This window comes from Dromaius novaehollandiae, chromosome 3 (assembly GCF_036370855.1).
Source record: "Dromaius novaehollandiae isolate bDroNov1 chromosome 3, bDroNov1.hap1, whole genome shotgun sequence".
Classification (NCBI taxonomy): Eukaryota; Metazoa; Chordata; class Aves; order Casuariiformes; family Dromaiidae; genus Dromaius; species Dromaius novaehollandiae.
This window is the reverse complement of record NC_088100.1, coordinates 106,376,948-106,404,919: the sequence shown is the minus strand read 5'-3', so window position 1 is coordinate 106,404,919 and position 27,972 is coordinate 106,376,948. Positions and strand designations below refer to the sequence as shown.

Genomic DNA, 27,972 nt, shown 5'->3' with positions numbered 1-27,972 from the left:
ACAGTATAAGATGTAGTCAAGAATTCAAAGAAGTTAAACTTGAAAGTATACTTAAAAAAAAAAACAAAAGGAAGGGAATAGTCATTTCTGTGAGGAGCAATTCCAGCTGCCCCATGGAACATACTGGGTCTGTTCATTCAGCCACATCAGTGTAAACATAAATGACTTCAGTGGAGTTGTTCTGGATTTATACCACCTGAAATGAGACCTAGTAGAACCAATACAGAATAGTTACTTGAAGAAATAATATGTCTATGGCTTTTGTTATCTGGGAGAAACTGTACACATCTCAAGACAAAGGAAGCTGCAACAGAAGTGGAATTTGACCTACTGAGCTTTATGTCAGCATTTGTTTCTGGTTTTGTTTTCTGTTTCTTTGGAGGCAGGAGGTCACTTATAGGGATTGTTTTATTAATGACAGAAACAGCAATAATGCTATGGTTGCGTAGACTGCAAATGACCTTTTCCACACAATGCCAAAATCTTGGCAACCAGCTATTAGTGACTGCTTCATAAATTCAGTGAAAGAAAACAGCAAGTGGCAAACCAGGGGTCAAATTGAATTAGTATTCCATTAAGGGGTCTGAAAGGCACTCTGGGATTCAGAGTGGTATCTTTTACAAGCTGGCGACAAACAGTGTTGAGGATGGATGAACTACACTGGCTAACCACAGCAAAACTGAAAATTCAGACACTTCCAACCCATGCACAACAGAAGAATGCAAAGCCACATGCTTAGTGTATTCTGCATGGTATTTAGTATATAATGTAAGCATTACATGTTTGCTCAAATATATAAATTCCTTATTTAATGCAAGAAAAGAAATAAAAATGAAAATATAAAGCTCCTCCACACATGCCTTCATCATTTTTATGTAGAATATGGTATATTTCTACTAGAAGGAATAAAATAAAGAACAACCCCATTATACCAACCAAACCCCTTTCCATTTATCCCTCAAAATTCCTCTTCTAGAAAGCCTTCTTTGTGTTAAATTTATGAATGAGGTTAGGGCTCACAAAAGTGAAGGATTAATAACATTTGCTTGAGCCAAACAGAGTATGATAGGCACTATGCACGCTCCCCTACACAGCTCTGCCAATCCATCTCAAGTCTGACCTGCAGTACCCCTGCTGCTTTTCCAATTCTGGGCCTCTCATGAGTAGAAACTGCCAATGTAGCTGAGCAGTGCCAAACTGTCTGGTGGTTTTGTGATATGGCCAAATTGGGACTATGATGAGATGAAACTCATTTCCACCCAGGAGCAAAGCAACAATGCAAACTTAGATGAAAGGATGGAGTACCACTGCACATAATGCTGAACAGTCCTTACCAGCCATATATACTATAAACTATGAAAAGCTAGAATATACCAAAAAAATAGGCAACCAACTCTGCAGTGAGACCTATTGGCCATAGAAAGGTATGTTGAGTGAATGTCAAAAAGATCCACAAAATAACCCAAGCAGTATTTTTAGCTTACTTTCTGACTTGCAGAAGAGAAAGACTAACAGAATGGAATGCTAGACAATGCAAAGAATCTTTGACCTAGATTTTTAAGGGAATTATAAAAGGTAAGGTATACTTATTAAAACAAGCCTAAATGTTTTTACTTTACCACGTTAGCTCCTGCAGTGCCAATTTAAACTATCACTTTCTATTAAAAAAGGCTATATTGGGTGGTAGTCAGTTCTGATTTAGAAACTCAATAGAAAGAGAATGCTTAAGTCACAGTTGTAGCAGCTGAAACAGTATTTAAAGCTGTAGCCATCCTGACCCAAATAAAAAAGTAAAAAAAAAAAAAAAAAAAGAAACCCTTTCCTTCAAAACTGTTACTGTAGACGTGGCTTTACAGATTGCATCAGCTACTAGCAAAACAATTTGCATTTCTACTTTTTAATTAGAACATGCATATTAAAATTACAAGGGGAAGGAAATACAAGTTTAGTTGTGTTTATCAACTTAATTCTATGTACAGTATCATTGATCTTGAAAGAAAACTAGGTAAACTTAAAAGAACAACCTATTAGAATAGAACAACTTCTCTGCTCATTTCCCGTAGCCCAGTTGCCAGAGAAAAAACAAATCCTGAGAAGAGAAATCTAAAAATTTAAGTTTTCAAAGCAACTCGCTTGGGCAAAATTTGGCCCCAACTGCATCACACTGAGACTTCATAAACTTATCCCTTTTCTATTCAAGCATCCTTTTTATCAAAAAATTTTACTTAGTGTCATTGACCATATTAAAAAAAAAAAAAAGGTGTAATTTCTAACTGCATTGTGTTATTTTTAGTGAGGAAACAGGCAAACTTGAGATTCTTAGGGCTTTGGAAACACTTAAAAGGGAGCATGACAAAATGCTGCAAACAGTACCTGTTCAGGGGACAGCTGGTGATCATTATCTACACAGACCTCATACATTACAAAAGTGATACATTAAATTTTTTTTCTTTTTTTTAGAAATTGTCTGTAACATTTCAGATAGACCTACAGAGAACAGTCCAAACCAATCTTATAAGATGTAATTCAGTAATATTCTATTGCTTTTACCCATATAATGAAAGTGTTCTCTCTAGTGTTTGCTGAAATCAGTACCAGCCAAGCAGAAAACATGTTTTAGAATTATTCTAGATTACATGCTGGGCTGATTTTCCCAAATAATTCTCAAATGTATTGACTTATGAATCAAACCATGTTTGGTGTTACAGTAAATGAAAAATAAGTATATTTCAGTGCCTGGAATAAAATTTAGAAAGCAAAACTTTGTTTTCTAAATAAACATAAAACCCATCTAGTCAGCACAAAGAACAAATTTTTATGTTTTGTCAAAAAATATGAATTCCACTGCTTTTCACCACTCTACTAATGAGAGTCAAAGAAAGTATAAGGCTGCTCAATAGCGTAAGGCCAACCAAACTACCAGCAGAATCGTATCAGTCAAACCTGTGAAGAGATGTAATTCCTGACCTGCAGTTTATCCTGCCAAAACCTCTAGCATTGCAGCTGTATCATCAAATTTGCTTTTACTGGCATAACTACTTTTACTGAGAGTGTTTAATGTGTATGTGGTAAGCTATGCTGGAAAAGGCAGGAGTTTGTAGAGTATGAGCTACATCTATATTAGCAGCATTTTGCCAGAAGAGCACATAAGCCAAGCAATCCTAGTATAGCCTTGTACAACTTCAAGCTTTTCTTTGATTTCATCATCAATGTCGAAACCTGCTGGCAAGCTCTGCACTCTGCTCTCTCTTATAGTTGACAACGCAGTGGCAGGTTGTGCCCTCTACAGAGAGCCTCACTCACGTGAGTGCAGCTTTTCACTGGCATATCCCTCTGTCTCCCCATGATCAAAGACTGGACCAGAACCTTCTTCAGCACATCTGCACACCCACAACTTTCTACCTATAAGTCCCATTTTTGAGGATGCTGAATTCCTCTGTTGGTTCCAGAAGCACTTGCAATTCTTGGGAAAAAAAAAAAAACCCAAAAAACTGTAAAATCAGACCATGTATTCAAGTATCTAACTATTATTTTAATGTTACTCAAGTTTGGATGTTCTAGGCCTTGTTTTTCTTTTCTGAGAAAGGAAGGAGAGAAACCATTACAAACATTTCAAAGATCACAGTATGTTTTGGACTTGAATACCAAAATAACATTGGTCGCAAAGGTTCCTGCTATTTATACGTCAACCAATAATACCTATCTTCACAGACCTTGCTTCTGCATTGCTGCAAACAGTAACAAACATTATTGTACTTCAGAGCACCTGTTTTATTTCACTATGTCAGTTAATGTCACTTATCAACAACAGAGGGCTGTACACCAATATTGCTAAGTGTACTTCCCGTTGCCAGTCAAAGACAATCACAGTTTAGGTATTTTTTATTCTTTCAATGATCAACTTTTCACAGAGCCTTGCTAAAGGCCACTTCTGAATTAAATCATGCATGAACTCAATTTGCTCTTGAAAAGAATAACAACAACCTCCACCTAAAGAAAGGGAGAAGGGTCAACTGTTTATTTACACCTTTTAATTGCAACAGTATCTTTCTTCACATCTGTTTACCAAAGAACTGAAATCCACAGCCTTAAGCTAAAAACAAAGTTCCCACGACCACCACCTGTTTTACTCAGAAGATCTTGCTGATTGACCATCTACACATAGCTTATATCTATAATAATAAAAAAAAGAAAGAAAGAAAAAAACCCCAAGGAAACAAGAAAAGTCCAAGCAAATGAGAATAGACACCAGAAGGGCAGTGTAATGGAAAAGTGAAGCACTAGCCTAGCAGATGCTAACTGAGGTGCTTTGGCTGCTAATAACATGTTAAGAAAGAGAGTTCCAAAGGGAAACAAAACTTTCTACATTTCGCCAGTATCTGCTTTTGACAACTAAGAAAGGGGGCCCTGTGGATCTGGTGATGTGCTACTGATAATTCTAGCCATTGCTTTAGCCCATCACTAACGAAGTAATGAGCATGTTATTTACAGAAAAATCATACTCACTACTTACTAGCCCAACACATAGCTTCTTCAAAGACTTCTACTCACAGGCATGATTTTTCTGCAACACAGAGAGTACATTCATACCACGATCTCTCAATTGCTTTTCCTGCCTAAGTAGATCATAAAAATACATGGTCAGGGAAAGCTTTTTTCAAATATTAGTGACTGCCAGAAAAAAAATCTGCTATTACACTTGTTTATACCCTCCAAGAACTTTTTTTCTGATTTTCAAACCTCTGTACCTTGAAAGTCACAATTTCCTTTTCTTTTCAGCACTACACTTACATCCATACTTAGGCACAAACCCAGAAGGAAACCTTTTCCTAACCTGGAACCACAGACACCTTAAAAAAATTATTTGTTACTAAGAAAAATTACACATTTATGAAAAATAAAGCCATATCTTTAGATAGCCAAATATGGAGGTAGATGCCCAAATTTTGCCTTTAAGATTTGACCTCATTAACTTTCAAATTCCCGGGGTAAATACTTTTATCTCTATTTCCAGTATACCACTGAACAGTGTCACTTAATAAGGAGATCTGTGCCTACAGCCTCTTGGGATGAGAATGTTGAGCTTAAGTCTCTCTCAGCTGGGTCAGGATTCAAACTAAAAGAAAAAGAAACATGTAATTTTAATTTCCAGTCCTTTCTCCAACAGTTGAAGACCTTTCTTGTGGTTCACATCCTCCCTGTCACAAAGACTAACCACTACCAGAACCGAAGTCTGGCATTAAATACAACAAAATATTTAATTGGTTAATTTATAGAAGTTATTATAGGTGAAATGGTGATCCAGAATATGGCTTTGTAATACTGTTACAACAAACCTAGGCATAACTTCTTCTATTTACAATAAGCAGATGGAGAGAGAGTATGAAGACAGTCTTTGAATGTGAATTAGAAACTGTGACTTATAGGAAATCCTATCCATTTAGAATCATAGTCCCAGGGCAACAAAGCACTGCTGAGCTCCAGTTTTGCCAAAAAGCATATACACTGAGAAAGAACAAGGAAGTGTCATGAAGATCTATGCCAATATTCACAGGTGTATTTTACAGCACTGGAATAAAGTAACATAATCTTACTGCTAAAATATACTAAACAATACCTGGCAGGAGCTGTGGGGTAAATTACTTTTATGTGTTGGAAAGCCATGTCTTGATTCAAAATTTCTTTTATCCATGTTCTTGCTCCTTGGCCAGTATCACCTGCATCACACAGAAGAGTACAGCAAGAGTTATTCTGTGCATTTAGAAGGACGACTTTAAAATGTCAAAGATATTTATACTAGATTGACTATATTTATAAACCACAAAGTTAATCCTGCAAAATGCTAAAATAAATCCCTTCTAGAATAACAATTCCCTTTCCAATTAAGATGCACTCAAAGCTTCCCAGGAACAGACTACTTAAGATGCTCCACAGTGCAAGTTTAATAAATACTTTACTACATCAAATGGCTGAAGTACCTCCTAATCAAGCACAAAGCCTCACTTCTTACTTGCAACTTACCTTATTTGCTCATAACAGTGATAAACAAAAAATAGGGGGGAAGACTTCAAAAGTGAGTTAAAAAAAATGCTGTTCCCCTTAAGAGAATTACCTTTTACTACAGCACTTTATATTAACTTACCTCAAAACTCTGTCAAGAGCAATAAAAAGAATCTTTACATTTAATTATGCTAATATTATACATGGACTTCAAGCAAAATATCAGTCAAACACCTCAAACTTCTTGCAAAAGCATTCAAGTCGTGTTTGGATTCAAGTATTTAGCAGTCTCCTCAAAAACCTTCATTCTTTCAAGTTCCACTTGGAAACTAGTTGAGATTTGACCCGGAATGTGTTTTTTTCTGTCTTATCAACTCAGCCTGTAGCCAAAAATTCTACCAACTTCAGTGCTATGAACAGATACACAGAAAGACTTCTTATGCAGATGCTTACAGACAAAAATACATACATACATCATCTAACCCTTTGAGCTCGTCTTTGTTTCACTGGCATCTTCAAATATAACTTCACAGTCATCTGTCCGAACACCATCTGCACAGAAGTCCCTTGTAAGAGTCAAACAGTGCTGCAGGCTTGAGTAAGCTGGGCCATCAAGGAATACAGTTTATAGCAGGCAGCAGTACAATCTGTAGAGATGTTCAACCTACAGATTCTGCAGGGATTCAGCAAACTGTAATTTTACTACTGCCACTTGTGCTACAGGACTTTAGTTTTGTTCAAAGTCAAGGCTCCCTTATATTCTCAACTCAAACTGCCAATCTGAGTCAACAGTCTTCAATATTATTTTATCTCAAGTCAGTCATTTTGACTCAAGAATTCACTTTATTCTAATAAAATGGCCCTACCACAAGTAATCTTACTGTCCTAACCCAGGCTTACTGCCATATTACCTGGGTTAATCTGAACAGACACAAAAACATACTAATTTATTGTTAGAGTGACGATAATTCCTCAACCAGAGGAGGTTTTTTCCTTGCTTTAGTAAATAAAATCTCTGAAATTTCTTTGAATACATGTACAATTAATGTGTCTTCAGAATAACAAATGAAAGGCAAAAGGGACCCAAAACCAGTATATTTTTCCTGTTGAGCACAAATGCTATAACCATGAAGTTCTCTGTGTTTGACCTTAATACTTCAAGTAACAAATAAGCAACAGGGTCCCAAAACTGTCATGCTTCTTATTCTGTACTATGTTACATGGTAAAATCAAAGTTAAAGATGCAATTGGATGCTTCAGAACACATTTTGGCCACATTCCTACATACACTATGCTTAGGTGAGTAACACGGTCCTAAATCAAAATCTCTGATTCTTAGTATGCGCTACTGAAACACATCGGTTTCCTCAGGGTTGCTGTCAACTAATACATTAACAACATATCTTAAGAGGCTTGAATACACATTTTCTCCATACTCCATCCTTTTTTTTTTCTTTTTTTTTTGACTAGAAAGCAAAAGTCTAGGCCTTGTAAATACTTGCACGGGACTGGCCCTTAGGTAGGTCAACTGTCTAAATGTTTGCGGGATGAGGACTCGGTTTTTTACAAACTCCTTATGTTTCAGGAGACATTGGGGAGGAGGTATTCATTATTTCTCAAGCTTTGCCAAGATCAGCAGAAGCGCCTACAGTTCATGAAGCTAGTTTGCCAATGAACAATTTACAGAAAACTTATTAAGTAAGATAAAATTTGACTTTGATCTCCTGTGTGCCAAGTGTCCCCTTGGTCCAAATGCTTTGCATTCTCTGCCCATATGCGCATACAGAGATAATGAATTTCTATTTGTTAAGTGCAGAATCTGGAAGAGAGGGAGGGAGAGAGGAAACAGTGACACCAAGCAAAACTCAACAGCCTTCAGAAAGGCTTGCCTTTCAGTCTGTTCTTACATTTTAGCATTATCTGTTCTTCTGAATGATACTAAAAAAGGCGAACAAAGCATAGTCGATTCTACACTGTGTCTGTCTCCAAACCTGAAATAAACTGATGGCAGCACTGTTCTGTTTTTCCCTTCTCAAGTAAAATATGAACTTTAATGTCCCTTTCAAATATTAGTTGACTTTCCAAATTTTCTTTCTGTATTTTCCATGCACACATGCAAAGCTGTAAACTAGTCCATAAAATTATTACAAATTTAAGGCTTGACTTAGGTCCATTTGCCTTCCTTGCTGAGCTGCCACATGGAGCCTTTATTTAAAACTAGATGTACAGCACTGAGAATTTTCTATTATTTTCCTATTCCATTTTCAATTACATTCTCCACTTGTTATAATTTATCTGAGGCGAGCGTAACGAACTGAATGGATTCATGCCATTTGCCACCACTTTCCATCACAGCTAGTGTGTGGAAGGTACCAATTCAGTTTTATACGCCAGGCCACAGCAACAGAACTGTGGCTACTTCTGCTTTAAATTCTATTTTGTGGAATTGCTAAACAAAACCAAATAAAAGCACCCTCCTACTTCCCCATTGCAAACACTGAGTGAAATCATGTCAAAAATGAAAAATTGTAGAGTACTTAAACCACGAGGAACCAAACTCTAACCATAATCTTCCCTCACTCCTCCAACATGAGAGAAAACTATTTCCTCAAGCATTAAAGCATTAATGTTAACAAGAGAGCTGAACATATCTTATTAATTCTCCTTCATTTTTACTCTTTTCCAACTTATAAAACTGAGGAAAAACAAAGTTAAACTAGATTACAAAAATGAAGTTAATTCAATAAGCACATATTTGTTAAATAGAAGCATCAGCTACAAATATAACTAAGAGAAAATCCTGAAGGAGTGAAGCACATTGACATATGCACATATACAGCTAAACAGAACAGATTCCCAAGGCCTGGATCTAATAAAGACGTACATGGGGTTCAGTCTGTTTGTTTTTTAAGTCATATAGACTTTGTTGTTTACCTGGTTAAAAATAACTTCTAAAGAAAGAAAATCCCCCTCTCGCCTCAGACTACTCACTGATGTGTTTAACTACCTTTTGCATATGGTGACTGTAGAGCTTGGACAAGAGCTGGAATCCTTTTAAACTGCTACCTAACACAAAGAAGTAAGCCTTAATACTTTATTTTTAAAAAACAGAAAATAAAAAATAAACAGAAAATAAAAAATAAACAGAAAATAAAAAATAAACAGAAAATAAAAAATAAACAGAAAATAAAAAATAGAAAATAGCAAACAATCTGATTGGAGAAACTCTGACTTAAAAGCAGCCATTTTAGGTATGGAAATCACCCTTTGTACGTGACTACCCTTAAAGCTGAATTAAAAGGTAGCGTTTTGGAAAGCATTAGCTCTCACGGCAAGGAAATTCAGCTGGTGTAAGATACCATCATCAAAACACGGATGAACTTCAAGCGCAGAGAAAGCCCAAACACTGAACTCAAGCTACACACGCACCACTTTGTCCACATTGGATTTTTTTTTCCTCTTTTTTCCTGGAAAGGCGCGGCGAGGCCCGGGCCCCGCGCTCGCAACAGACAGGCACAACGTGCCCTCCAGGGCGCGCAGCAGGGGTACCAGGTCGCCGCGCCGACCACCGTGGCGGCTCCCCGCCGCAGCGCCGCTCCCGCGCGCCGGGCCAGTCCGGGCCGGTCCAGACCGGATCGCGGCGGCCTGAGAGGGCTGCGCCGGCCGCCGCCGGGGAAGGGGGTTAGGGTTAGGGCTCTCCTTTCCCGACACCTCTGCCCCGTCGCGCCCCCCGCCCCCGTGGCAGCGGCGGAGAAAGCGCGGCAGCGCGCACCTGAGCCGTGCAGGAAGACGACGGAGGCGGTGTGCCGGCCCGCGGGGACCACCACAGTCCTCTGCAGCGCCGCGGACGCCGCCATGCCCGCGGCTCTCCTCCGCCCCGGCAGCCCCGGCGCGGCCCAGAGGCGGAGCTCGCTGCGCCTCAGCGCCCCGCCGGGCCCGCCGCCGCCGCGGGGCCGGGGTGGGAAGGGGAAGCCTCGCTCCGCCGCGCTACGAGGAGGCGCCTCCCTGCCCGCGTCCCCCCGCGGCCGAGGCCGCCGCGCTGAGCTGGGAGCCGGGCCCTTGCGGGGCGGTGCGCTGCTGCCCTCGGAGAGGCCTGCTGCAGCCCACAGCCTGGGAAAAAAGGGGGCGAGGGTGCGTCTGCATGGAAAAAGGCTTTTGTGACTTCCCGGAGGGCTGAAATTTAGGGCAGGCATGTGCTGCGACCCACACGTGCCAATAGAGTTGTGTGAGGAAAAACTAATGCAATACGTGCATGTACATATTTCAAGAGGGAACAGAGACTCTTCATAACCCGTATTTTAAGAGGAGTAAAGTATGGGCTAAAGCCACAATGGCAGGTGCAGGGTTTAATACCTGAAATCAACTTTTCTCACTTTTCAGCAACATCCAGACTTTACAATAACAGCTGTTGTACGGCTCTGTGATTATAGCTGGGCCTGAGAAGGCCAAGGGCTTTATGTTGAAAAAGGAGATATTTTTGTTAGAGATTTTCCGCAATTTAGTTTGCTTTGGCCTTGCCACAGCAGCAAGAAGAGCTCCCAGTTCTGCTGGGTTGCGCACAAGCCCATGAGGAGGCAAAACTTCACCCCATCTCACATGGGGTCTCTGCATGGGCACAGGAGGAGGTGCTCAGCTGCCTGAGCAACATTTGCTATCCAAACAGTAGTTCGCCCTCTTTTTGAGGAGAGAGCATGCCACGTTGTTTTGTTGTTTTGTTTAGTGAAGTGCTTTGATGGTGAAGAGCAGCTAATTATCTGTTCTAGACTGCTAGAAGCCACTTCCAACAGCTGAGAAGTGGGAGGAGGCTCCCTAAGCCCCAGAAGTGCCACTGCATCTTTCATACCTCCTTAAAAATAAATCCAACTCATGCTTTGCTACTGTCACTCTCCTGATTACCAACTCTTTGGGACGTTTCCCAAACTCATACTAAATAGTAAGTTCCCTATTATGTAACAAATCACAAAGATGAACACAGTCACCTCTGTTGATTTGGAACAAAGATGAGCAAGGAAGAAAATAAACTCCTTCTCCCTCCCCAAAAGAGCTATAACTCATTTATTACCACTGTTTTGCATCTTCTTTGTTATTTCTTTAGCCTTTCAAACAGTATTGTATCTTAGATTTAGAACTATGTTTCTATAAATCTGCCTTTTTCAATAGAATGAGTGAAACTCTTGCCAGGTTTTCCTAGTTATAATGGTCAAAAGTTTTCACTTTTGATTCCATAGCTCTGTTAGTATGATCTATTTATAGAAAATGCTGTGCATCTTTAGACCCTATATTTAGAAATGCCATATGGTAGGCAAACTAGGGAGCAAACAGTAAAAGGGACTTTTTCCTTTCATGTAGCTGTGTACGTTTGGAAATGCAATTAGGCTGCAGGATCACCAGGTGCATATTTTGAAGAATGAAAGCCTAGTTGGCAAATGAACTAAGGGGAGGCAGGTGGTGAAGGACTCTTTGATGGGACCTTTAAGGCATTTCAGAAAGTGAAAGGCCTAGATAGAACAAAGCAAAAAAAGTCCAATAGACATTCGAAAGCTTGTCTGACCTTAATCCATTTCTGAGTGCAACTATTTTGATATTTGTGGTAGTTTTTACTGAACTGCAATATAGGGATAAGGGGTACGAGTTTTCTTTTTCACTTTCATGTAACATACACACTTCCATCAAGGTCATAAAACTTCTGTCTAGTGATGTGTGGATTAATCACCTGCCCTGGTGGTTTGAGGTCTGCAGCATTTGAATAAGGATGACCAAGCATAAACTCCATTATTGCCATTTTGCTAGCCAGGTGCAGTGTGATCCAGGAGGTGAATAACAAGTTTACAGATTAGTTTTGCAGTTCGTCATGAAGTATTTTGGCAAGCCATAGGGGCACACCTGTTAGTCCTTGGAAATGTAATGAAACTTTAGCCTCTTGAGGTAGCATGTTATTACCTTAAGAATGGCTTGTGGGTTAAGTAGATGAAACATCAGCATGTGTGTAATATGAAGAGCATGCTGTGCTTGTATTTCTGTTTAAATTACTGTCCTGATTACTATTTTCCTATATAGTTAGGCTATCAAATCTTGGGGCACCAGTTAAACTTAGAATGACAAAACAGCATGTTATGTTGCCTCTTCAAAAGGTATGCAGCTGTCTTTATGATATACCTAGAAGCATTCTGCAGCTGATCCATCAAGGAAATGCAAGAAGAAAGTTTGATAGTTATGGAAAATGAGAAAATTGCATGGTGGGGAGAAATGAAGGATACATCCAAAACTTGTTATGATCCCAGTTGCCCAGTTGAGGAACACAAAGTCTCAGCAAATACAAGTCAGTATTGCCAGTATCTAATGCCTGAGAAGCACCTTTTGTTTGACTTTCAGTTCAGAGAAGTAATTGTGGCATGGGAGACATCAAGGCTCTTTTTTAAAAATCAGTTTAGCTGGACAATTTAATCCTGATTATAGGACAGTCACTCATTTAATCATACTAATTTGTAATAATTTAATTTGTCTGGCTATCTTTTACGAACACTTTAATTTTGTGAGAACTATTGTATGTGAAGGATGACTGAACAAAGGTTCAACGCTGCTGTGCGGCTTTGGACAAACTCTTCTCCATGGTTATGGCAACAAACAACCATCAGGTCATGGTTTGCCATTCCCTTCCTCTCTGAATTTCAAGCATGGAAGTACAAAATTTATTTGTGCTAACAAACAAAGCTTGATGCCAGGAGCAAAACAATCAGGCAATGCAAAAGTAGTTCTCTATGTTTGGGGGATTTTGTGTGTTGTTTTTAAAGAGAAACAACTAAGGCATAAGATTTATTCTTTCCTTTCCGTTAGAAAACAAGCAAAGTACTATCTTTATCTTTGACTGAATGGAAAGGACTTCAGAGTTTCAGGGGGAAGGCCAATATTTTTCAAAAGTTAAAAACAAAAGAACCAACTGCGTAGAAACTCATGAGAGAATAGGGGCTCTCCAGTGAACAAAAATAAATAGAAAAGAGCTGAGTTATAGTTCCACTGTTGAGAAATTCACTTTAATAACTTGTTATTTGTAAGAAAATGTTTTCATATGTCATTCAATGATGATAATAAGAGAAACCTCTAACTGTGATAGGACTGAATCAAGTGCTCAGAAATGGCCAGGAGATGATTCTTTCATTTCTGGGTGTTTTCTTTTGTTAGAAATAAAAGACAGAGCCCTCCCTTGCCAGTTTTGCCTTCTACCCTAAGAGGGAGGGGAAGGAGGGAGCCTGCTAGGAGTAAGAATGAGAAAAGGGCTGTAACTGTTCCACTGTGCCAGACCTATGACGCCTGTTATATTAAGATGAAAGTAACCCATGAAACTCACAAAAATCACATCTGCAGAAACCTAACCTTACTAGTTGAAAAGACTGTCCTGAATAAGTTAATAGTATGTTAATAACTCAAGGAAATTATAGGCAATGTGAAAATAGCTTGCAAATTTTGTTAAACTAACATATGCTTAAGTTCCGATGCTTATGGTTTTTTACAAGTCTTTCACTGGTAACATGTAACATCTCCAAAAGGAATTTATTATATTTCACAGTGTCAATAAAATGTCTTCCCACACCATTAAAACCACGTATTCTGTTGCAATTGCTTCTTTTTTAAAAATTTTTTACTGGGCTTAATGAAATAAATGGATTAAATTTTGACTTAAATGCAAAATAAATATTGAGATGTAAATGTGTGGCCACTTCTAAGTTTCCTAAGGAAAGTGAATGTTAACTGTGAGCTCTGTTTTGTTCCTTGCATAAGTTGTTGCTCATACTGCTCTGTATTCTGACTGTTTTCTCACACTGACTCTATTCAGAAGAAAGCAGAAAAGTTTAATTTGCTGGCAACTGTTCTGATATTTTTGTCACTTAAAATGGCTTTGCACTTTGAAATTAACTTTAGCTCAAAACAGTATGTTGCAGAGAAATTTTTATGTCCAGGTTTATGTACATATATAACGAAAACACTGCTATAACTACATATGCAGAACTAAGGCCTTTGCACCCCACATTGAAAAATACAGTTTTTAGTTCTTGTAAGTTCACTTAAAAGTTTATTTTTAATAGGTAAGTTAGTCCACAGATGCTTTGTAGATTATTATAAAGAACCGTATCTGACTTCTAATTGATTGTATTTACATTTAGGTAGTTTTGATAGAAGCAAGGGTTTTGATATAGAAACAAAAAGAGCAAGTGTTAAGATCTTTCCACACACCCTCTTTATTTCTTCCTCAGTATCGTGACATCATCACCACCATTATCAGAAGATCACATCATTAATATCTAGTCTTTATTGCTTGAATAATAGTTACCATATACCTTATACTTGCTTTCTTCATTGTGGAAGACATTAAAATTAAGTGCTGAATTTCTTTGACTTTTTCCTACATTCCATAAGCAACTGCCCTCGGAATAGGTTCACAGGCAATTTCATTCATAGGAAGTCAATGGCACTGCTTTGACAAACAATTTACATGGAACATTTTCGTTTCTGGTCTCCTTTTTCAGTTTCCATCTAGACCAAGTTTATTCTAGAAAGTCCTTCTAAACAGTTCTCTGCAAAACTGCAGCAGTAGCAGTGCAGGTAGGAAGTGCTGTAGTGATGGCTAATCAAGTGCACAGCCCATGTATCACTATTCATGTGCTCACCAAACCAAACCAAAAAATGTATTTGCATTGATATTTTTTATTAAAAAGTTTGTGTTTTTAGCAAATGGTCAGTGTTTGAAATATGTAGATTTTGAAAAGCTGGGTTTTGAAAAACTGGGTGTCCAGTGAGAAGTATATTCTGGTGCCTACTTTTGCTCCTTACTAGAAAGAAAGCTCCATGACAAGGCTACATCCCTCAGATCCTGCACCACAGATACGGTTTAGCATGCAGTTTAGTTGGGAAAATCAGTCCTCAAAGAGGAAAGCAAATTGTGTTCTGCACCTGAACACTGTTTGGCACAATGGGATCTTTACCCAATATTTCTGGTTACCACACCAAAGTAAACAAATAATAAACACACAAATCCTGTTCTTTTTGGCCCAAGTGATAGTCACTAGGTAGGGTCTTGTGAGATAATTGTGCGAGTAGAAGCCAGATACTTACCACATGCCATCCCATGTGTTTGAAAACAAATGAGGGCAGGGTCCCAGGGACACCAGGAGGCAGTTCCCTTCTTTAGAAATCTGAGTCTGCAACAAGCCAACACCCAGCCAAAAGTAATCCAGGCTTGGCTACGTTACTGGTGCCTGAATGTTTCTTCTGCTTGTTCTCGGCAGCTGGTTTGCTGCTTCTGAGTCATTTGGACATCCATTCAGCTGCTGCATCTGCAGTCATCTCCCAGGCAAACTCCTTGGCCCGCGTTGTTCAAGCCTTGCTCAAGCCTGAAGAGATGTTCCTCAACCAGATTCCCTAAGGAGTCTGACGTGCTCAGGGCTTACCAAAAGCACATTAGCAATACTCTCAGCAAATAGTGAAGCTGTTTTCTATTGATAGAAAAGTGGATTGGTGTGGTCTGCCTTTTATGTAAGATGTTAGTGATTGGAGCTATGGCTGCCAACTGTATGACTGGTTTTACACTGACTTGACAGTTGCTAGCAGAGCTGCTTTATATATCAGACAGTAGTTCAAAAATGCTGACCCTGGGTGGTGACCCCGGAGTTGGGAAATGTGGGTTCAGTACCTCTTGAGGAAGCTTGAAGTGCCGTTTGAGGGTTTGGCTCCATTAGCGCTTGGCCTATGGGAGGATATTGGTACTGGAACCACAATATTATTTGAATCTTCAGCAAAAGTTCATGTTCCAGAATGAAGGATCCTCCTAGTTTAAACTGTGTATCTGGCAAATTTGTTATGCCTTGTAATTTTCTTGTTTGCTTTGGTATTTTTCTTGAGGACTTGCGTTCTGGCATATATGTTACTAAATAAGAGTCTCTGGCTCTCATTACTTTATAAGGACGTAAGTACTCTTGAACTGAGGAGAAAACTTTGAAAACATGAACCTTAAAATCCAGAAATACAGTATCCCCCCCAAATTTCTTATTTTTAAATTCTCATAATTTTCACCCTGTTTTTTTTAGTTCTGATTTATGAATTAGGAATTCTTGAGAGTAACAGGAGCAGTTTAATGAGGTTACTGGAGTTAATAAATGAGTGTGCCCACATCTGTGCTGCCCAGTTCTGCTAGTATGTGTATTTGAGTTGGGATTGTTAAACATATCAGTCTCAGATAATATAGCTATGCTAACAAGCTGTCTCATTTTCTCCATAGAAATGCAATCTATCCAGTCAAAGTATCTCATGTTAGTATGGAGTTCTTTTGCCAGTGTAAACTGGATGTCCAAAGGAGGGCTTTGGTCATGTAAATATATTGGCAAGACTTTATACAGTCACAACAAAATCAAAATTTGCTTTCTGAATGCTAAAGTCTGGTTTTGGCTACATTACTATCAATCTGGAATAACTCCATCTTGTTTACCCAAACATAAGGTGAAACCAAGAAAAGTCTTTTGGACTCACTACTCTCTAATTACATTAGAACACTGTAATGACAGAAATCACATTTTTAGTCTGTAAGTGCAAAATGTTGTGTTCACATTTTCATTTTAACGAAAATACTGACAGTATTTCATTAAATTTGCCTGTTCTGAGCCTGAGCAGGTAAAATGTACAAAATTGTATCAACACAAGCAACATGTAGAATATAGAATTCCCTCATAGGCCTTTTTGTTGCTTTTTTCCTGCTTTCATACCACTGGGACTATATTCTCATGGCTTCCACATTTTGGCATTTATTTATCAAAACTGGGAGCATAGATGTAAGTGTTTTCTGTGTGCCAATTTACATGATGCCATAAAGCAGTATTTTTCATTTTTCAACACTTACTAGCTCAGCTGCTCAGCCATGAAGCACCACACCCTGGTGTGAAACTTAGGAAGGATAATTTTGACAAGTTTATATTGGTCTAAATTTACAGCATTTCATCTGGAAGAATGACACTCTCATTCACATTTCCAGGCAGTTTTGTGATTATTTGACAAGATCAACCATCACGACCTTTGGAACTGGTAATCTCAAGGTGTTCTAAAGATACATAATTCCACTTTTAGACAGTGGGCTAATGGAAACACCATTTCTTTAAATGGAATGTGTTGTATTTAAAATTATTTTAATGTTAGTAGAGAAAATTCTTCCAACCAAGAGTGTCTAATACATATGTATATATATGTATCTATTTTTAATATTGATCTAAGATGAATGGTGCAATACCATACTCCAAGCTTTTAAGATATGGCTTGTGATGTCTTAAGATAAACACTGTGGTGTATCATTTTCATCATAGATGAGATACGGTGTAAGGACATACAATACATTTTTTTCTACATAAAAATTCATGTCTGAATATAAAGCCAATATGCAGAGTGAGTACCATGTATATATTTGTTTTATTTATTTTTCTTAAAAGGATTATATGCTGTAAGAGTAGTTCTGTATTTTGCGATAATAAGTTCTAGAGGTACTGTTTTTTTCATTGTTAAGGATAATAAAATCTATGGTTGTTCCTTATTGATTTGTTTGATTGAACTTTAGGGTTGTAGATATCTATTTCTGAGTCAGTAACACTGGCCCTCTTTACAGTCAATACAGTCAGTGGGTCCTCTCTATGGACTGTAGAGGGTGCTTATGATGATTAGCTCAGTTATACCATCGGAAGTCTTGACGTCTAAAGTTAGGTGAGATTAATGGTACCCGAAGTTTCTACGCTGGTTTTGTGGTGGTGTTGTTCCAGGTCATGGCCATACCATTATTAGCAAATCACTGAAGATGATGTCTTTCAGAAGTCTAATTCAAACACAGTCTGGATCTCTAAACTCTCACAGCTGGCACCTGATGGCTGTGTGACAACAGAGTTGTTATTTCCCAGTTCTGCCCTATCTGAAATGCACCTACATCTTTAAAATCAGCACCATCAAGCTAGGAATACAGGGACGTGTTTTGTTTCCCGCAGCAGAGGAGCTGTGGAATCAGAATATGAAGAACATGAACACGTCACTGTAGAAGGGTTACCACCGGGGTGTTGGATCTGCTCTGAGGCTACCTGTAGAGCAGTTTTTCCATTACATGTCTAAATAACATCTCACACATGTGAAAACTGCAAAATCAGGCCACCTGTGGATAAAGGGGTGACTCTATCTTGGGTCAGTTAACACAGAGGGAATTATGTACAGAATTAAAGAATTAGATTTTCACACAATGTGCAACGCAGAAGTTACATTACTATAATGTAATCAGTGCTCTCAGGAACAGTTGCAGAAAGACCTAGGCATGCTCTCTCTGAACAAATCCTGCATGAAGAATTATGTATTATTTAGGTGCAAATTGCTCACTGTTGTCTTGAAACATGGCTTTTATTAGAAATCTGTGAATTACAATACGTCTTGATAAGTTAATGGCATTAGACCCACATCCTTGTGAAAGAGCAGAGACCAAAATACCTAAGTGTTTAGGTTAAGAAGATCTTTGCCTGGATTTGTATGCTTTCTGTTACACTAAATTTAGCCAATATTTTCAAATGAATTGTATATTCTTTCAGATTCAAAGTGAATTACTTAGCTGAATAAACCCTCCTGTAAATTGATCATGTAGAAATGAAAACCAGGGTTATATGAGAGCAATTACTTTTCACAGTCCCTAGCGTAAACCATCTGATGTTGGGAAGTTCTGAAAGTTTGAATATGCTAATTATGCTTTCCTTTGCTCTGTGGTAGATGCTGTTTAGCTATAGAAATTGGCTCATGAATCTGCGTGTTTTTGTGATGTGCTAGTTGCCATCTGCTTTGGAGATATTCCCATGCACTTTTGTTGATGCAACAGCTATAGTGTTTTCAAATGTTGATGCTATAAAAATGTAATGTGATTGGACTTGGACAGGTGCCTTAAACAGACCACCCATCATATTTATTTTGCTGCCGATCAGATCAGACAAACTCTTGGGTAAAATGTTGAGTGCTTTGAACTTTCCAGATAGTGAATAATTTACAGTTCATTTTAAAAGGGATTTTGACAGCCCTGAAAAAAATCCTGCGTGACTAACTGAAAAACAGTGTTATGATCCAAATTTTCAAAGCTTACTTTTAAATTTGATTTTATTTTTAAGTTTTGTAACTATCCTCTTGAAGCAATTTAGTTCAAATGCTTTATTTTGGTAGTAGAAAAAGAATCTTTAGTCAAAGAGTAAATCAAAGCAGTATAATTTTATTATTATTATTTTTCTAAGTCAAATGCCTCGCAAGCAGCTATATTTGATGAGGTTTATAAAATAACTGGATTTGATATACCAGGTACATCAAATGTACTGTATATATACAATGCATATAATGTTTAATGTGAATTATCCCTGCTTGAAGCTTAGATATGCTTATGTCACAAATGCACTTGGAAATCACTGATTTTATATCCAGTAGGAATGTTTTATCCCTGCCAGTTACAGAAAAATAATAAAGTCAGGGTTCAAACCATTAATACACACTGTATATGCAATAATACGCACTCATGCATATATTTTGAACCTTTTGGTGTCTTGGTTTTAGCAACATTAAGAAGAGCCCAAAACTTTGTCTTGGAATCTTAACCTTTTCAAGTGTTAGGGATTGAAGGTGACTGTTAAAAATTCCTGGGAAGAAAACTTCTGGTTAAAATAGATTACAATATAAGCGATCACAGTAGCACAGAGAGTCATCATCAGAAATCCAGAAAATTATCTAATATTGGATCAAAGAAATTGTATTTCTGAACAAGGATGCTTCTCGATATCACGGTTTCCAAAATAAAATAGAGCAGAGGGAAGAAGAGGACAGAATGAAAAGTAACAAAGCAGACAGTCAGGATCTTGTTCTTCTGAAATGTTAGGTTCAATTAAGAGCAATTAACTGAAATTATGGCACTGGAAAATTGACATAAATGAGAAGGGAACTTTGTGTATGGTCACTCCAGCAAAGATATGGGACTTGCAGTTTAATTTTGAGGTGGCCTAAAAAAAATAAGATTTGTTTTCATGCAAATGCTCAATAATCATTCCTAAAAATATGTACTATAGAAATAGGATTATCTATGAAGTTTTTCATAAGGAGCAAGTGAATCTTTAAGAAACTTCATAAGCCACATTTCAGGTTTAAAAGTGGCTGGTGGTGTGCCAAGCACAGAGGAAGAGAAGTCTTAGGTGTGGTTGGTTGTTTCTGAAAAAGAGATAGTGTTGACAATTATTAATAAGAAAAATGAACTCTCAGGAGAGGATGGCCTAATGGCAGAGCTATTAGCTACATCCAAAAAGATGGTCTCACATCCTTGCTGAAGCATTCAAATTACATGAGAACACATTTTCCCAGATGGGTGAAAAAGAAACATAATCATCTCTGCCTTTAAAAATCATGACAGAAATAGCTGAGAAAATTATACCTCAATTATCTTGATCGATCTTGTAATAAACTCTGCACACAATCTATCTTTGCTAGCAAAGAGGTGAGGAAGAAAACTGTCTCTTTTTTAAGAAAAGGACCAAGAGGAATTTGGGGTGAACTTTCTTCACTTTGTCTTATTTATTAAGTAGAGGTGCTTTGGAAGCAAAAGTGGCTACTATCTAAGTTCTGTTTAAGTTAAGCAAAAGTTCAATATAGGATCAGGTAAGAGATTTCTGTCATAGTCCTTTTCTATAATGAACAAAATTAGTTTTGGGTTCTGGTATTCTACACTGAAGATTTTGCAAGCTATGGCAAAGTTGCAGAAAGCTTGTGAATTATCCTGTTGTATCTCATTTAAACTGGCGTTTTAAGCAGTGGAATTAGGAAGACAGGACTTCATAGCAGTGGAAATAAAAAATAAATACCTTTGTCACATTCTCACATTCCTTTTCTTTTGTTCTGGGAGATCATACATGATCTTAGCTCTACTGACTGAATACAGAATTTATAGATTTTAAAGGATTTCCTCAGAAAAGTACTGGAAACACTTCCCCCCAATCTGATTAGCTCAGAGTACTGAGTTTACGTTGTATTGTCCTCAAATGGAATTGAGAGTTATAGGGCTAGAATCTCAAAGTACCTGAAATTGTTCTGTGTCTGGTGCCAATGCTTAGGAATGCAGAGTTTTATTCTTTTTAATTAAAACAACGAACAAAATCCTATATTGATTCTGGGGTGAAATTCTTTTTTGCTCCATTCTGTCCTGGTTCCTGCCATTCTGTATGGCCTATTTATTTGAAATGCTAAATGAGACTGTTAAGGCAAAGCTTTTTGCTGATTCTTCGCAGAGTGGAAAAGACCATTTGCAATTCTGAACTTCAGTTATCCAAAGGCTCTAAGAATCTGGGACACTGTGAGACTTTTGGATCAACTGAAGTGGTTTAGTATTAGAGCTTTTGTGGTAATGAGGTGGAATTATTGGTTTAGGCAGCTTAAATTGTGAATTTGACCAGTACCTTTTAATCTTTTGGTATACAAGGATGGGGTTATGGACTGTACTGAAGCTGCCAATAGTACTATATTTTATTAAAGGAGAAGCAAGAAAACTGAGTGAGGCCCCAATTCTTCAACCCCCTCTTTTGTCAAATAGCTGGGGGAGGAAGGAGGAGATAGACATTATTTATTGTGAGTCAAAATTGTAGATTTGATGTAATTTATGAGACATAGTTCTTTCTGAAATGGTTTTATTTTGTGACAGCATAGAAAGAAATACCTGTCAAAGCTTTCAATTTTAACACAAAACCTATTAGTTCAATGAACAAACTCCTGCCTTAATATTTTAGCGGAACAGGAAACGTGCACTTTGCGTGTCATCCATGTGTCAGAACATTTGATAACACTTCAAAAGGATCTGTTTTACCAAGCTGGTTCTGATATATAAAAGCTATGGCTTCAAATTATTTCCCCCTTTTAAAATTCCTAGCAATTCTTTTTCTCAATAATAGTGTTGTTATATTTATTTCCTAAGGGTATCCAGGTGTTTTCACTGGAATAATGCAATTTTGATACATTTCTTTCCTGCGTGCCAAATTCATTGAATTAATCATCGTATGCTAACATGGTTCGGCACTGTCCAGGGGCTGGTAATGAGATACAGCTTCTAGGTGGCTGGTTCCCAAGGCAGCAGAGGGTAGCGGGGAGTGAGAGCCCTCCCTGTCCTCTGCTGGATTGGCTCTGGGAAGTGAGGCGGGAGCTTCAACACACTCAGGACCAAACGCCTCACAGAGCCCCACATCCACAGGGGTCGGTAATCAACACTCATCCAAGCAAAGCAATAGCTAAACCACGCTGCTTCTTGCACCAAGACGCAGTCTGTCAAGAACAACATCTTGCGAGGACTGAAAACAGAAACTTGGACTGGTTGCAGTCTTGTATTTCAACAGAGGGTTGTCACCCATTGTGCTTGGGTAGTGTATGAACGTGTGAGCATGGTGCCTCAGGGCAAAAATTAGCAGAATTGAGAGAAAGTAGAGCCCTTGAAGAAGAAACCAAATTCTACTTCTGTATTTTTAACAATGTGGTAGATTTAACACTGCTTTCAAAACCTGTGTCAACACATACATGGGTATAGGGTATATGTATTTTTTCAGCTCAGTCTTTAGGAAATAAACATATAGGAACAGATACTCAGCAGGCATAAATTAATGTGCCACCAATAAAGCTAATGAAGATCTGGTGCAGAGAAGGAGCCAAGTATTAAATTTAGGGACAGTCCCACACCTTTAAGGTTTTAGATTTGGGGTTCAGGTTCAGGCCTAACTTTAAATAGAGCAAATTGGTTTGAAAGGCTAGGAGCATTCTTCAAGCCAGAAAACCAAGCTTAATAACCATGGACTTAACTCCGAAAGGTTAGCATCCTTCATGAGTGGTCATACCTATTATGTCACTGCTAACATCTTGAACAGTGATAGCTCAAAATAAGAAATCAAGATTTGTTCTTGTGAACCTTGAAAGCAAGTATGTACTTAAGATTACACTGTAGGTATATGGATTTGGCTTCATAGACTTTTGGCTTCACACAAATAAATAATGATAACTCTAATAATAATAAACAGTCACTCTTTTACAATTACTTTTAATCCATATTCAGCCTGCACTTGGACACATCCAAGTGTCTTCTTTCTATTTTGTTGTTACATTTATCTCGTTCCTGCTTTCCAGCATATTTGCTGTATGAAAATACTTAAATCGCTGTTGCAATTTTTTTTATTGCCCAGTGTGCCCACTTTTTTCAGGTGTTTATTTTTCTTAGTAAAAAAGGTTCTTACTGTATTTTATTCATGTTTATGTTTAGAATGCTTCTGCCACATTTCATGGTTGTTGAGCCTCTTGGATAGGAGGATGTTTTAGCATGTGCATCATTATCACTTCCTTCACTATTTTGTACACATCTATTAGGTCATCTTAAATGTTTTTCTTCTTCATTGAAAATAAGCTTAACAGATAACAGGTGTGGAGCCAGATGGGGAGAGGGAGCTCAGAAGAACAGTGCTAGTATATCCACAGCAGTGCAATGCATAGGCCTCTCTCCATCAAACAACATGAACATAGAGTAAAGCAAAGGGGAATATAGCTTTCCTCGCCCACTCCCTCTGTAAATCCCCTTCTGCATGTCCTAAGAACCTGTGTTTATAGGTCCATATGATAGAAGTGCAAAGCACATAAGGCTTCCAGGTCCAAAAATTCTAGGTCACTGACTATCTGACTGTCATTCATAGTGCTCTCAGTTTTTTATGCTATACTGAGATTTAATACTGTCTTAAAATATCCCTTTTTCCTTTCAGGGACACAAGGTTTAAACAAAATAGGTAGGAAGTTAATGTAAGTGTTGCTGAGCTGCCTTGGGATTTCTCTAGAGTAAAAGGTGACAAAAAGTTGTCGTAATGGCTTTATAGCAGCCCTGCTCTCAAGCATCAGCTTAGGGCTATATTTAGTAAGTGATTGGAAAACAGCTGACTCCCAGTGATTCACAGGTATCAGAAGGATGCCCTCAGGATCACTGCAGCCAGGTGAAGTTTACAGGAGCTTTGTGCCCCCTCTAAAGTGCACAGCAGCCTGAACTAGTCCCATAGTCTGAAGTGGGAGAGAAGGTCAAAGTGGCACACATTGTCCTTCTGTTTCTACCTTTGTCTCCACCTGGTACAGATGAAGATCTATCACTAAACAGTAGAGATGCATTTCAATTTCTTGTAGGACCGGGCTCTAAATCAAGTATGGTAATACAATTCTTGTTTTTTCCCTGCCTTCTCTATATTTTTATTAGACCATTTCCGTTGTCCCTGTTTCTCATTTTTTGTGCGCTTTTAGGAGACCACTATTATATTTTCCTTTTTCTTTAATGTGAATATATCTAAAGAGCCCATTGTTGTCAGTTGAAATATTTATGTAGTTTAGCATTTGGTAATTCCATTTGCTCCTTTCATTTGATCCTTTAACTTACTTCTGCTTATTTTTACATGCAGTGCCTCCAAATCCTCTGCACTAGATTTGTTTATCTTTTTTAAAAGCTTTCAGCTCTCTGCTTGTACAACTCTTTGCATTTCATTCCATACCTAACCACAATGGCCTGTGTTGCACTTTTCCCTGTTTAGATTGAAGTGGGAAGAATTTCAATTGCACTCTTTCCAACAGTTGCTTAAACATTTCCCACTTTTCCCCTAGTAGCTTTCCCACAGTTAGTAAAAATCCAGTTGAAAGTAGTTTCCACTTCTTTCAAAGTCAGCTACTTCATTTCTCTTATTTTTCTGGTAATGTTCTGTGCTCACTCTTGAAATTGTTCAGCCATTTTATATATTTTATATATTTTATATATATGTATATGTTATATATTTTTATATCTGTGTGTAAGTACACACACACAAACACATACACACTTATTTACTGTATTTACTTTTTTCCTCTCTGTCTCTTCACCTTCGGCTTCCAACCTGCTTGCATCCTTCTGTTTCACGCTTGTGTTTTTTGGTGGGTTTTTTTTTAGCCATTGGGCTCAGTTTTTCCTGGTGTAACAAAGCCATTACTGGGGTGGAGAGATGTGTGATGTGAGGCATATGTCCTGTCCTTCGGGACATCTGACCAGTTGGACATCTTGGTGTGAGTTCTGGCACACACCATCACCTCAGATGTTTTGGTGGTATGTAGCACAGTGAGAAAGGAGTGATACTAGGCTGAGGGGAGACAGACTGTAAACAGAAGACGCTGGATCCCTTTTTGCTAAAGTGTTGCGTTCAGCACTGAAGCTGCATTTTGGAGCCGAAGTCTGAGAAAGTTACAGAAGGCTACCCAGTGGACAGCATGTCCTGAAAACTTATTCCCTAATTACCTGTCATTATGAAACTATAGCTTTTCCCCCACTCCAAATTCTAAGTTTCTGGAAGTTTAAGAAGTCTCTCAAAGTAGTAATAGCACTTGGTGTTTTATACTAACAAGAGCTGAAAAAGCATTAGGTAATCAACCTTTTCAAAATCCTTGGCCTAATTCAGCACTGTGTGGCTCTGGTTTTTCTGCTGGTTGAGATCCAGTGATTTCACTGGCATAAAAGAGGATGAGGCTGAAACAGGCACTCTAGATATTGGTTATTAAACTAGTATAGGAAGACGAACTGGAGCAGAGGCATGAGGTTACTTGGGTAAAGATTTTCTATACTTTTACTCATTCTTGAAGGCCATCCACAGCAAGGACATATTCTGGATTGTGCAGAGTGTCTCAAAGCCAAAGGCTGTGGGCTAGCTCTTCAGCTGTTTTCAACTGGCACAGCTCCCATAAAATCAAGTTTTAACTCATGGAGCCATTCCAGTTTAGACCAGCTGAGAAACCTGGTCACTGCTTGAAACTCCCAAAGTCATATTACATTTGTTTATTTTCTCCACCCAGATAGTGCCTCCAACCCAATTTTATTTCCACATGACTACTTTACTGCACATTTCTTTTTGAAATCCAGCCTCCAATGAGTTCTTTCTCATTAATTTTGAAGTGTTGACATGAGAACCAGCGGGGTGTAAGTGCAGCACCTCCAAACGCCATATGAATATCTGAGCACAACTGCAGCCACTGCATATACCTGCATGACTAACTCAACTGAAATGCTGGATTAAAAATGGAATAGAAGATGCTAGGTCTGAGTAAGTAAAAGAACACACATCACATTTAGCAAAGACCATGCCCCAATATATAAACTCTGTGGAGGGAGCTGAGGCAGGATTGACTAACTGTGAATTTATTCACTTGCTGGCATAAAACCAAATGATGCATGCTGTATTTTGGGGCGTTTTTTTTTGATAAAGCAAAAAACAAAACACGGTCATGAAGAAGTGTGTATCTGAAGGGTGTATGTATGCTCACCATAACATTTTATTTATTGTGCAGCTGTAAGTATTAATGGAGTTGTCCTGCAGTGAGGTAGGGGCTAGAGCTTTTGAAGCAAGAGGCATTTTGAAAGAGCTGTTCTGTGAAGTGCACAATAAAAACTGCAGTATCCAAGCTGATCAGGGATGTTTTATAATATTGTCAGTAGGTATTTAAAAACCCCAATGATTTGTTTGTTTATTTGAAGTTCTGGGGTTTATTTTTCCTTTTTTTAAAGTAGCACAGCAATGTGCTTTTTTGAAAGAAAAATAATGTCAACAGAAGACTAAAGAGCACTTGCCTGTAAAACATCTGCTCTAAGAAGCCACTTGAAATATAACCACTCAGTAGCATGGTAAGAAAACATCTGTGAAGTTCTGGGAAGAATATTAGTGATAGGAGGAGGCAAGGAAGGATAAGTGAGGTTGGAAGTAGATCAGGGACAGACCAGCACCAGTGGCAGCACCTCTGTTACTTCTTTCATGATTGCATCTATATTTAATGTCAAGATTTTGTTAGAAGTGGAGGGGATGCATCAAAAAGAAAACTAATTAGGGTAACAAGCATCTTTACTCTCTCCTGGGCTCCGTGCAGCCTCCCCACTCTCGTTCAGGCAGCACAGGCATGAGGATTGGAGGGAGGGAGCGCGGTGCTGGTCAGGCATGGGGACGGCTTCAGAGCAGCGTACATGATCAGAACCTGGTGTGTGTGTGTGTGTTTAGGCTGCTCCTTGTTTTCCTTTGTTGTGCTTTACATGTTAGATGAATCACACACGGTTTTATTAGAAAAACATTGTTCTTACTAAAATCATACATAAACAAGCCATCTGCCTTCACACATCTATCTAAAGACTTTTTTTTTAACTCTGACAATTTGATTTCAAGGCACTTACGGAACACTTCTTTGTCGAATATTGGGAGGATGACACACAGCAGTGTCTTAACCATTAAGCAGACATTTGGCTTTAATTGATGTGCAGATTATACTCCCTTTTGAAAGTGGGATAGTTAGTGTTTATTCAATTACACCAACACAGCTCCTCAGCAACTTTTAACAAAGAACACATACTACTGAGACATTTCCCACAACATACCATGGCCTCAAAATCCCATTGGTTTGCTATAGAATAAACAGTCAGGAATTCCTGGAAATTAAAAAACAAAAACCACATGGACGGTAGGAGAAAATTAAATTAGTGACCCTAGGTAGAAACAAGTAAGATTTTCAGGCATCCACTCTGTTTCCAATCTTATTTATTCCTTTTCTGGTATTAATCAACCTCTCAGATTTCCCTCTGGATCTGTTTTTTTTTTTTTCCATTACAAATTTAAAGATATTGTAGAATGACAACCTCAATATACTATAGGTTGAATATATTACCCTTTTGAGTAACGCAGGCAGAAATTGATACGTATTCATAGAGATTACAAGTATTTATGCATGTATGAGAAATATATAGCTAAGTAGACATAGATGGAAGTATATGTCTCTGTATTTAGAGAGGAAGAGCAGTGCTGGAAAACTGGTGCATCAGTTCATTTTGAGATGCTTAGTTTAAAGGAAAGAAACAAAACCTAAATCTTTTATTGCTGGTTACAGATCTTGTTTCAC

General features: G+C 38.2%; 1 protein-coding gene across 9 annotated transcripts in view; it reads right to left on the bottom strand.

Annotated features, from left to right (window-relative positions):
- LYPLAL1 (lysophospholipase like 1) overlaps window positions 1-9,921 on the bottom strand; it is a 78,582-nt gene extending 68,661 nt beyond the window's left edge. For 8 of the 9 annotated variants that reach the window (XR_010388583.1, XR_010388579.1, XR_010388580.1 and 5 more), the window contains exons 1-2: window positions 9,773-9,921; window positions 5,618-5,717 (exon numbers count right to left, since the gene is read on the bottom strand). Coding sequence is in view for 2 of the 9 variants with exons in the window: in XM_026107795.2 (XP_025963580.1) it covers window positions 5,618-5,717; window positions 9,773-9,857 (185 nt within the window). In the remaining 7 variants the exon portion in view is untranslated. Of the gene's footprint in view, window positions 1-5,617; window positions 5,718-9,429; window positions 9,500-9,772 lie in introns of those variants that run through there. The other variant, XM_064509705.1, reaches the window with a different exon arrangement.
- Window positions 9,922-27,972: the final 18,051 nt, after the last annotated feature.